This window comes from Lactuca virosa, chromosome 1 (assembly GCF_052849685.1).
Source record: "Lactuca virosa cultivar CGN04683 chromosome 1, Lactuca_virosa_CGN04683_v6, whole genome shotgun sequence".
Classification (NCBI taxonomy): Eukaryota; Viridiplantae; Streptophyta; class Magnoliopsida; order Asterales; family Asteraceae; genus Lactuca; species Lactuca virosa.
The window spans coordinates 216,540,852-216,553,778 of NC_136426.1; the positions used below are offsets into that span (position 1 = coordinate 216,540,852).

Genomic DNA, 12,927 nt, shown 5'->3' on the forward strand with positions numbered 1-12,927 from the left:
ACTTTCTCGAAACTGAATATTTCTACAATACCTAACACACTGGTCAGGGGGAAAAGGAGTATGATGACACATTGGGTTGGATAAAATGGAAGCCATCATCAGTAGATATTAATCACGAAACCCAAACCATGTCACAATCCATGAGTCCAGAAGACAGTACCACTAACAATGATCCTCCCAACCTGGCGTCAGAGGTAAGTAATTCTCAAACTCAAGAGCATGTTGATTCTCCCATTATCTATGAGTCATCTACTAACTGTAAAACTCATGAGCATGTTGATACTCCTGACTTGCCTAACCATACGGCAGAACACGAGTCATCACAGGTTGAACAAGCCGGATATGTTCTACCCCCAAGATCCAACAGAGGAGTTCCTCCAAAAAGATACTCTCCCGAGAAGGAAGCTCGAAGTTCTAGATACCCGATGGCAAACGTGGCAGCCGGAAATTTATCACAAGAAGCCCAGGCTTTTGCCACATCTCTATGCTATGAAGAAATCCCAACTACAGTTGAACAAGCTCTTGAGTCTAAGGACTGGAGAAAGGCAATGAAAATTGAAATGGATGCACTAAATAAAAATGACACATGGGAAAAATGTACCCTTCCTCCTGGAAAAAAACAAGTAGGATGTCGTTGGGTCTTCACTATAAAGTATAAGCCGGATGGAACCATTGAAAGATACAAAGCCCGACTTGTAGCAAAGGGATACACTCAAACTTACGGAATTGACTATTCCGATACATTTTCTCCCGTGGCCAAAATCGACACAATCAGGGTCCTATTCTCTATAGCTGCAAATAAAGGTTGGCCTCTCCTTCAATTTGATGTAAAAAATGCCTTCTTGCATGGAGAACTTAAAGAAGAAGTCTATATGGAAGCCCCTCCCGGGTTCATGGGAGATTCTAAAGAAGTATGTCGCTTGAAGAAATCCTTATATGGATTAAATTAGCCATGAAAAAATATGGCTTCAAATAGAGTAACTCAGATCATACTCTGTTCGTTAAACGAAGGAATGGACTTGTAACATGTTTAATTATTTATGTTGATGATATGATAATCACAGGTAATGATGAGGAAGAGATGACAAGGTTAAAGATAAACCTATTCAAAGAATTCGAAATGAAGGACATGGGAAGACTTAAATATTTTCTTGGGATCGAAGTCCTGAGGTCCAGACAGGGGATTTTTATCTGCCAAAAGAAATACGTCCTTGACCTGCTGGCAGAAACATGGATAATTGATTGCAAACCTGTGGATACTCCTATGATGGTGAACCAAAAGCTCTATATGGAGGAAAAGGCTAAGTTGGCCGACAAGGGAAAATATCAATGGATAGTAGGGAAACTAATCTATCTCTCACATACCCGACCTGACATTGCTTATGCAGTGGGAGTTGTGAGCCAATTTATGCATCAACCTCAAGTTACCCATATGGAAGCCGTGTGGAGAATTATCAGATATCTCAAAGGGACACCTGGTCATGGAGTTCTGTTCAAGACAAATGGGCATCTAGAAACCCAAATATATACCGATGCGGACTGGGCATGAGATAAGGGAAATCGGAGATCAACATCTGGCTACTTTACCCTTGTTGGAGGGAATCTTGTTACTTGGAGGAGCAAGAAACAAAAGGTGGTGGCTCTTTCAAGTGCTGAAGCAGAATTTCGAGGAATAGCATGCGGTCTAGTAGAGATACCATGGATACGGAAACTCTTGACAGAAATCGGGTACCCTCCAACCCAATCCAACAAAATTATGTGCGATAACGAGGCAGCTATTCAATTTTCAGAGAATCCAGTCTAACATGATCGCACAAAACATGTTGAGGTAGACCGACACTTCATCAAAGAAAAACTTGAAACAGGGATAATTGAACTTCCGTTTGTCCGCTCAGAAGACCAACTAGCAGATATATTAACAAAGGCGGTCAATGGAAAAAATTTTAATCATTATCTTGGCAAGTTGAGTATCGAAAATCCCACTACTCAACTTTAGGGGGAATGTTGAAATATTTGATTAAAATATTGGGATCAGTCTCCATCATCTCCCAAAATAGACCATTGACCTTTCAAGCCTTATTTGTGGTCTTAGCTAATTGCCAGTCATTCTGTTCAATGTCATTTATTGTATTTTCCTTATTTAGTGTTTGTATAGTCTATATAATTTTGTACGTAGGCTTGTTCATATACCTAAGAAATATAAAGTTATTTTAATTCCTCTTCCATTCCTCTGATCATCATGGTTAACAGTTGATTCCCTCCTGCTCCTTCAAAGCATGATCTGTTTGAGCAAGCTTTGCCTTGAGATCCTCACCGGAACGAGAAATGTGGTCAGCGTCCTAAGAGGAACAATGGTAAGTAGAAAATAAAGTTAAATGAAAAAGGACACAAGAATGCTTATGGATTGGGAAACTGCATTGGGAATCGTTGCTGAGGTGTGTTCTGATCACACTGCTATGCTTCAGACGTCAAAAAGAGTTGATGACTATTACATCTATACCCTTATAAACAGGTTTCCTACATATGAGATTGATTTTGGGTGGGGGATTTTAAATACACCCGGAAAAAAAGTCAATACCACTTATTGAAAACTATTAATGGTAAATTTAATTAAAAAAATATTAAATATGTAATGATGGTATTTACTGAATGACAAATTAAGGGTTACGAATTTCAAAACTATTTTAATGTATTTGTTTAGAGTAAATTACAAAAATGGTCCTTGTGCTTTGGTTTTATTTTCAGTTTTGTTTCCTAATTTAAAAATTAATAGGTTGTATCCCTATAGTTTATGAATATTACACTTTTAGTCCTTGTTTCAAATAAAAACACTAACTTATTCTTCCTTATTCTTTTTTATTTTCTTTTAACAATTTATTATTATTATTATTATTATTATTATTATTATATAACAATTTTATTTGTTCTTTATTTTAATAGAGTTTGTATAGATTTCATATAAATTTTTGTTATTTTTTCAAATTATATATATATATATATATATATATATATATATATATATATATATATATATATATATATATATATATAGGAGTAGGATCAAATGAGAACACCTAAAAGGTTGAGAACGCGAGAACAGATCTGGACCATTTAAATACTTAGATCTAAGGTTATTATTAAAGGGACGATTTATGAAAAAATTTAAAACTAATGGTATTAAAGTGTAAGTTTTAAATGATCAGAAGGGCATAATAGGAATTGCAAGTGTACCTATTTCCTATAATGTCTCTCCCTTTCACCCCTTTCCTTTAATCTTTCTCGTATCTATATTCCCCCTTTCTCTTCTCTCTCTAGGGTTTCAAATAAAGTCGACTCCATCTTTCTCGTATCATCACCTCACGCTGCAGCCACCATTTTCGTCCATCACCGGTGTTACCAGAAGAGGCGCCACTAAGTCCAGATGAGGAGCCTGCCTTTCTCTCGATTCTTGGGCTAATCTCTCCATCTTCCACACGACACACAAACACACACACACACACACACACTGACTGTTTGCAGAGATGTCCGGTCGCCATGAAAAGGGCGTCAATGTTCAGGTCCTTCTTCGATGCAGGTACTGTGAATCTAATCCTCTATTTTCGCTTTTGTTTGTTCCTGATTTCGATTACGGTTTCGAGATTCCCTTTTTGATAATCTAATTCGTGTGTGGATCTATGATTGTTTGTTAGGCCTTTTAGTGATGACGAGTTAAGGAACAACGCGCCTCAGGTGGTAACGTGTAATGAGTATCAAAGAGAAGTTGCGGTTTCACAGAGTGTTGTTGGGATGCAAATCGATAGGGTTTTCATGTTTGACAAGGTACCTGATTTACTAGAACACTTAAACTGATTCTTATTCTTTTCTTTTGATTTAAGGAATTTACAAATTGCATTGCATTGTAAGTTTGTTTGAGGATGTTTACAAATTACAGACATGGTTCTGCGTTTTTATTTATTGTTTTGATGATGCATTAATCTTAACCCTGAAAGCAGTTTGATTATAAATCCACTAGCCAGTGAGTCATGTCATGTTAAACTAATTATCAATTATAGAATTTTAAAATTTAAACAAAGCAGTTGCTTTTTGAAGTACAATAACACGTCTTTGCAATTTGATTGTTCAATTCGTGTATGTTGCTTCCTTGCTCCACTATCTAAGTGTGATCAGTTTATATATTGATCATGATTTTTAAGTGTTAATCATTTATGATTTTCAGCTCTATTCAGTTTATTCATCAGTGTTAATACATGATTATAGTTATCATCATATATGATTTTAGTTATCATCATACATGAATAAATCTTTATTCATTACAAGGTTTATGGTAAAAACTAAAAAAGTTTTTTCCTTTCTCTGCCATCAAAAGACAAACATACATTCATTTGTGAATCAGTGAATATATATACACAACGTTATTATCTGATTTTTTTTAATTATCCTTGAACTTGATTTTGCAGGTGTGAACCCAAGAATAACAATGATCACATGTGCCCTTCTTTGTTTTTGTGTGTGCTGGTAGCAATAAGAAGAATCGCAGCAAACTAGATTTTTTATCTTCTTCAGTCATTTGTGATTACAACTAAAGTAGATTTTTTTATCTTTACATTTTCCTTTATTCATTAATGATTCCAGATGTATTGGTTTTCTATATTTGTAAATGTACTTTTATACGTTTATGATTACGACTGAATTGAGTCTTTATTTTTAGTTATTTTTTTTGGATGGTGTTTTACTCATTCCATCTTTTATTGTTATATACAATCCTTCACAATTAACATAATCAAACCAAATAAAACTGTTGAAAAAATTTAATTTAATGTATGTTTTCTTTCATTTATGAATACAAAAGAAAAAGTGTTTTTTCAATCTTTATACATATAATATCTGATGAATGATAACTTAAAAAAAATGACTTTTTTAACAAAAAGTTAATAAAAATTATTTTCGTTATATATTAACAAAAAAATAAAATAAAAATCCGGTAATCTATTATTTTAAATAACTGTAATTAATATTGCTAAAATTTAGGAGATTAAGATTTGTTATAATTCAAATTAAATATGCAATTACTAATATACCCTTGTAAAATGATTGGTCCAGAAGTGTTCTCGCGTTCTCAACCTTTTTGGTGTTCATTTGATCCTTTCCCTATATATATATATATATATATATATATATATATATATATATATATATATATATATATATATATATATATATATATATATCAAAATTACAAAAATGGTCCTTATGGTTTGCCAAAAGTCACAAAGCCAATCCCTGATAATTTTTTTTTTTTTACGAATATGGTATCTGTGGTTTCCAAAACTTGCATGAATGACCTTTTTGCTAACGTCGTATTATACATAATTTGATTTTTATTAGTAATTTTCATTCGTTAACCTAAAAAAAACTATTTTTACGTGTTTATTTTTATATATTTGTCGGTATAATTCGAGGTGGTTAACCTTTTCTTTTGTTATTTTTTTTTAAATTACATGGTTTTTTTATAAACTTTTCGGTTTAAATTCGAGTTTGTTTACGTTTCGAACAATAAAAAATAACGATCACAAACAATTAAATGAACAATAAAAAATATAATATGATATTTTTTCACAACTATAACAAATAAAATTATCATTTTCATTTACTACCGTTTCGTCAAACAATGTCATATTTTAATTTTATTAATTATCAGGGACATTAACTACATGAATATTACAATTATTACATGGTGCATTCGGTGGAATATATGAATTAAGTCGAGCATTATACAATATTTCCCATCCAGCAGCACGTTTTGATCTGTGGTGACGCCAAAGTGACAAAACTGTAGGCATTGGATGTAATTCTTGTAAATCAACTTTTACGTAATGGCCATTATAAACGAAGGCGATAACAATAGATATATGATGTGAAATATCTTGCGGACCATGCCAAAGTGGAAAACAGGTCGATGAACCTTGTTTGTCTAAAAAGTAGACAATTACACCATACGTATTAGCGATGAGAAATCCAGTATCCGACATGATCAACCAATATTCACTTTGTGTAGAACCAAATCCAGTGAAACTCAACGAGTGTTGTACGTTGTTTATGTCATCCTGAAAAATCATTGAATATCGTCCCCAATTTTCTAATAACTCGTTGTATAAGTCTGAGCGGATTTGACGCCAATAATTTTGACTATACCCGAGGGAGACAGCTATTGCCCGAAATCCATAATTTCCATCTCCCTCCACATCTTCAATGTTTGTAACGTATGGATGAAATTCATTTGGAATTTCACTCATAAGTGAATTTGAATAAAATGTTGAAGGTTGTTGAAACGAAAATGTATTGTGCCTCTCTGGTTCCTGGTTTAAATCAAACTGATTAGACCCATTATAATCTGACATAGACGTCGCAAAAATATGTCTACGAGGATATTGAGTCGTTGGATCTTGAGTAGGCGGAACAGTAGGTCTTGTTTGTGTACTCAATCACGGACGTCCACTTGGTACTTTGTTTTTGTGAGAAGTAGGTTCCCGAAGCAAAGTTGTTGATGGTGAAAAAATATCTTTTAACTTCCGCACCCAACTGAACTTACTAGATCTTGATTGTTTTTTCAACTGTGTGTTAGACGTTTGGCCTTCAACATCAACATCATCATCTTCTAGTCGGATGCATGGATCTAAATTAAATTTTTTCCAAAAGTTATGAATGGAATCAAGTGGTATTGGATTTTCATTTTTTAAATATACCGCTTGTTCGTGCGCACATAGTAGCCCGTGACTAGTACACAGTTGACATTCACAAATTTCAAGGAATTAGATTTGTTCAAATTCCTTGAAAATTATTTCAAGTGCATAAATTGAAACATTACCAACCAAATATCTGAAAATTGGATGGACGAAATGATGTCGTGCAATAATCATGCTCTGTCCTAAACTTGCTTTGATTGCATAGTCTTGAGACTGAACAACATCATGAATTCTTGGTAATACCGTCGCTAAATCTGATTGTGATGAGTCCAAGTATAATTTTACTTTGGTATGCTGACTCTCCACTCTATTGGTTGTGTAATTCCCAAAATGGAGAAATACGTCGGTCCAAACAGATACAAACTTTTCTTTATATTGTGTCAACCACGTTTTCTTCAAGTAAGTAATAACTTCTCAAACATAATACACTTACATCAGTTTTGAATATATATATATATATATATATATATATATATATATATATATATATATATATATATATATATATATATATATATAAACTAACAAATCTAAAAGATATGTTAAATAAATACCTTTATAGTCCACCAAAATGTTTTCGACTTGTAAGAGATTGGAATTGTATGCTTCCTCAGTTTCAGATTCAACTAATTTTTTCCAACCTTTATAAAAGGAGGTCCAACAACGACGATGCACTAAAAACGTTTTGTATTTTCTCTTAATGCTTGTATTGATATGCCATCTACAAAGTAATCCTTTAGCTTCTGGAAATACATTATTGCATGCGTTCATGCAAGCCAAGTCTTTATCCGTGACAATTACACGTGGAAACATGCAACTATCTATTGTTGATTTTAAACACTCTAGTGCCTAAGTGTAGTTGGATTCTGTTTCCTTATGCATGTAGACAAATGCTACGCAAAAGGTCTAATTAGTTGGAGTTACACCAACTATTTCAAGGAGGGGAATCTCGTACCTGTTTGTTTTGTATGTCGCATCCATCAACATAACACGTGGGAATGCACGCTACATCTCCAATGATCTTTGGTGAGCAAAAAACAAATCTTGAAGCTCGTTAGTTGACTTATCGGCACGACTGTAGTAAATATAGCCATTCTCAGCCAAGAAAGACATAACAACTTGCATTTGAGTTTTGCCACTATTCTCCTTCATCCTGAATTTTTGGCGTGCATTATATATAGTTGGAAGAATAGATAAATTTTCTACATTTTCCTTCTTTAATGTAGATAATATATCTTTTGGTTTCACATTTTTTCTTATCAAATCTTCCACTAATTGGGTTTCATCTACAGAAAGACGCCTTGGATATGGGTGACCTTCTAAATATAAGGCGGGCTCGTGATTATGCATTTCACATATGGCTTTTAATGACCAACAATTATCTTTTGATGAATATTTTCCTTTTAGTGCAAATGGACAATTAATTTTTTTGGTACCGGTATTTTTTGTGGATGTTTTTTTACTTTTGTATGTACCGCTGCGATCACATTGAAAAAAAATATATTTGAGTTAGCAGTGGATCTTTTTATTACAATAACGTAACCAAGTCCACGCCCCGTATTTTGCACCCAGTCTATTAGTTGCTGACAAGAATTAAATACCTAAAAAAAATTTATTAGATACAAGTAAACTTATTGATTAATAACAATATTAATAAATCTAAAACTTTATACCATGATAGGTTCAAATTTTCGATGTGTCACTGATGAAGTAAGTATTTTCATTATCGTCATCTTGAAATGCATTGTTTGTATGAATATCATTAGCCTAATCAATACATACAAATATAAATATGTGATATATAAAAACATAAATATATGAATAATAATACACGAACATACCTCGTAATTTAACTCATCAAACGATGGCAAATATTATGGCCAACTCATTTTCTTTTACTTAGCTTATCGTTTTTCAAACTATCGTACAATGAAAATGAAGTTTGGGACACATTCATTTATAGTGAAACTTTAGGCATGAAAAGGAATATTATATAAATTATAGGGTAAGTTAAAGGACCATAATGTAAGTATAGTTATATTATTTTGATTTGATTGTAGTGGTATTCATTTACACCGCACTAAAATAAAAATAGAGTATTTATTGTAAATGTAAGGTAATTTAAAGGACCATAAATGTAAATATAGCGCACTAAAATAATGATAGGGTATTTATTGTAAATGTATGGCAAGTTAAAGGACCATAAATGTAAGTATAGTTATATTATTTTGATTTGATTGTAGTGGTATTCATTTAAACCGCACTAAAATAAAGATAGAGTATGTATTGTAAATGTAAGGTAAGTTAAAGGACCATAAACGTAAATATAGTTATTAGTTTTGGCTAATACGAAATGGAATGATGGGGTCAATTGCACAGTGATGAAGATAAATGGAAGGGGTGGGGAGTGTTCTTATGGACAAACCCTTTGAAATTATTTCCCTTAAATTTTCAGCGTTTTTAGAAAGTTATAAGTTTAACCGTTAAAATTTTAAGTTTACATGTAGGAAAACTGTCAGAAAAGTCCTAAATTATCGTGTTTTTACAAATAATCATTTTTTTTTCTTTTAACAGGAAATGACATATTTTGACCAATTTCCGTCAAGCATCCTTATCGTAATCGGTTCGAAACCGCCAAGCGATTAATCGGCCGCCAAGGCCAATTTTTGCAACACTGATTAATATATATTAAATTGAAATATATATATATATATATATATATATATATATATATATATATATATATATTGAAAACAAAAAAACCCTAAAAATCATAAAAATGCATAAAAAAAATACCAAGACATCACAAAACTTTTTTTTGAATTTTTTTATCAAAAAATCGCAACATTTTTTACAATTTCGCTGAAAAAAAAATAAAAAATTTTTATTTTTATTTTTTTATTTTTTTATTTTTGAAAAAAAAAATTTCAAAATTTTTTTTCAACGATTTTGATCTAAAAGTTGCGATTTTTTGATAAAAAAATTCAAAAAAATGTTTTGTGATCTCTAAGTATTTTTCTTATGCATTTTAATGATTTTTAGGGTTTTTTTAGAGTTTTTTGTTTTCCATAAAACCTAAACCTATATATATATATATATATATATATATATATATATATATATATATATATATTGAAATATTAATAAATATTAAATTAAAGTAATAAGCGTTGAAAGTAATTTTTCAAATAAAAAAGGATATTAATTGAAAATAAGTTTTAACTAGAAGGGGTGAAGATGTAAAAATTATTTAATACACATTTGAAAAAGTTATTGTCTCGATTTATTCGAAATGTGAGAATTATGACGTCCGTCCAATCAATTAGGGTTACTTAAAATAAGTCAAAGTGGTATTGACCTTTACTCGGGTGTGTTTAACAACACCCATTTTGGGTGAGGTAAACCCATAAAAAGTAACTGTTGGTGGGGTTGTGAAGAATCTTATTATAATGATGAATACTCCCAATGGGGATGGCATCGATGCACTCGTGCCTTTGGATAGACAAGACATGAATATAATTCAAAACGATCCTGAACTGTTGGCCTTTTGCTAATTCAAAACAACGCAACGGCAAAGCTTGGAGTAAATATCAGTTACGGAATTTGATCCAGTCTATGTAAAGTTTGCATAAATTTTTATTAGACAACAATCGGGTATTTAATAATATTTTTTGTGTCGGGTATTTAATAATATTTTTTGTGTTTGAATTTCATAAATAGTAATAAAAATATGGTGTGTGATTGGAAAGATTTGATGCAACGTGTAATGCAAAAAAAAGAAATATTTAATTAAAATAGTAATTTTTTTTCTAAATCTTGTTTAAGATTTGAAATTAAAAGTATTCTTTGAACTAATACTTGATAAATGTAATTAAAATAATGAAGAAATTTGTTGGAAATTGGTTTTTTCAAGTTAACGTGGTTATAGATCGTGCAAATCGGTGTTCTCAAGTCAACGTGTTTACGTGCTTATGGTGTTCTCAAGACAAATTGATGTTGCAAATTGTTGGTTTCAGGTCTAACGGTTTCTTCCTGTATCTACAAAACTCTATTATTTAACAATATTTAAGATAATTCCCTCGACGCAAAGGTTTTTCCTCGGTATCAAATCTTCCAATACTCAAACACTTCTTGACTGGAGTTTTTTTGTTTCAAGAAATCAAAAAAATTACGTTTTTAAATTATTCTGTGGTATATTTAATGAACATTTTTGCGTGGATTTTAATCAGCTCTAACATATAATGAAAAGCATCCATCGGGAACGAAGGATTTGAAGAAATATTCTCAGGTATTTTTACCTTAAACACTTCTACAACAAACAAATTAAGAATGATTGCAGCAAAAACAGACAATTAACCAATATTCAATGAACTTCTTGCATCAGCAAGTTGTATTAAAAGCTCAAAAACAGATAAATTCATCCAAACGTAGCCATGATACCAATTCCATATTTTATATGCTTAAAATCCTTTTCAGCTCTAATATAAAATGTCTTTAATTTCAATTCATCAAATCCATTTATCTTTTCAGAATTCTAACACTTCAAAATTGTCTGATTCAATTTTTTGTTTGATGGACTATGATACTCATTAGTCTTAATCTTGATTCTGTAGAAATTGATATTCCGTTTGGATTTAAAATCCACTCTGTTTGACCTAACTAGTCAATCCTTGCTTATATGACTTTAAAAAACTATGAATTTATCTTGAACCTAGAGAACACTAAGCAATGTCAGTTATTCCAATGACTTTATGTGTTGATGAATGGAAACTACATTAAATCATTAATCATGCATACATAGTCCCACACAAAAAAAAAAAAATAAACCAAGACCAATACCCCAAACATAGACAATGATTTGCAAGTAAATGGCATTTAAATCTTTTAACAAGAAAAACAAACAAAAATAATAATACCACACCCTTTAAAAATATAAACACCAACAAAACCATAAGAATTCCATTTGCAGGTATAAATAAAACGTGAATCTTACAATCGAGTAAAACATGAATACACTGAAACCATACGTTTTTATCAAAATTTTAAATTCTGATTGACGATAAGAAATGAAAGTAGAATATTAGGGTTTTAAATTCGATTTGCATAAAATCAAAATGAAAAAAAAAAAGCATGAAATACTTGCTAGGCAGCCAACCAGCATAACTTTGGAACTTGGTCTTTGACGGAGGTATGCTCGACTGCTGGTACAAAAATTTCCATGGGAATGGGGAATTAAGAATGTTTACCCTATTTCCTAGTATTAGAGGGACAAATTATATATATATATATATATATATATATATATATATATATATATATATATATATATATATATATATATATATATATATATATATATTGGTCTTTGACGGAGGTATGCTCGACTGCTGGTACAAAAATTTCCTTGGGAATGGGGAATTAAGAATGTTTACCCTATTTCCTAGTATTAGAGGGACAAATTATATATATATATATATATATATATATATATATATATATATATATATATATATTGGTCTTTGACGGAGGTATGCTCGACTGCTGGTACAAAAATTTCCTTGGGAATGGGGAATTAAGAATGTTTACCCTATTTCCTAGTATTAGAGAGAAATTATATATATATATATATATATATATATATATATATATAAACCTTACTATTTTTAAAAATAGATTTAAGACGTCCAAATGTTTAAGTTAATAATACAACAAACCATCAATAAATTACAAAATATAATACATTAAGTACAAGTGTAAAATACATATTGAAACATTAAAACATACATCCTTATCTTACCCAATATAAAGGATTTAAATTTAAAAAAAAATGTATTTTTTTTACTAGAATGAATCAACATAACTTTTGAAATTTAAATATAAAGTTTCCTTACGTGACCCATATATCATTATCATCCGGTTGCTTTCTTCTGTGGAAAATATTGATCATCACCGGCAGCAACCTGCCACGACCTTCAAGATTGTTCAATCATTTGGTAAGATTATGATCATTACAATCATCTTTTCAGAAAAAATCAAAATCAATTATATAAAATGATGATCAAACATTGTTTTTATTTCCAGAAAAATGTTTTGCCTGCAAAACAAAACAATACTAGGTTCGTCTCTTTTTAATCACCATTAGCCGCTAATATTCTTTTCCCTTCAATCAACCGTCACCACCTCC

At 31.1% G+C, this 12,927-nt stretch overlaps 2 protein-coding genes across 2 annotated transcripts; both read right to left on the reverse strand.

Moving 5' to 3' along the window:
• Nucleotides 1-5,687: 5,687 nt before the first annotated feature.
• LOC145127403 (uncharacterized) lies at nucleotides 5,688-6,398 on the reverse strand. The gene has a single exon (XM_079062609.1). The coding sequence runs from the start codon at nucleotides 6,396-6,398 to the stop codon at nucleotides 5,688-5,690; it is 711 nt and encodes a 236-aa protein (XP_078918735.1).
• Nucleotides 6,399-7,748: 1,350 nt separating this feature from the next.
• Nucleotides 7,749-8,093, reverse strand: LOC145127411 (uncharacterized). Its single transcript, XM_079062615.1, has one exon. It carries the CDS (start codon nucleotides 8,091-8,093, stop codon nucleotides 7,749-7,751), a length of 345 nt encoding a protein of 114 aa, XP_078918741.1.
• Nucleotides 8,094-12,927: the final 4,834 nt, after the last annotated feature.

Excerpts from the sequence above, each read along its gene's own strand:
- LOC145127403 (XM_079062609.1), bottom strand. The coding sequence starts at position 6,398 with ATGTCAGATTATAATGGGTCTAATCAGTTTGATTTAAACCAGGAACCA.
- LOC145127411 (XM_079062615.1), bottom strand. The coding sequence starts at position 8,093 with ATGCATAATCACGAGCCCGCCTTATATTTAGAAGGTCACCCATATCCA.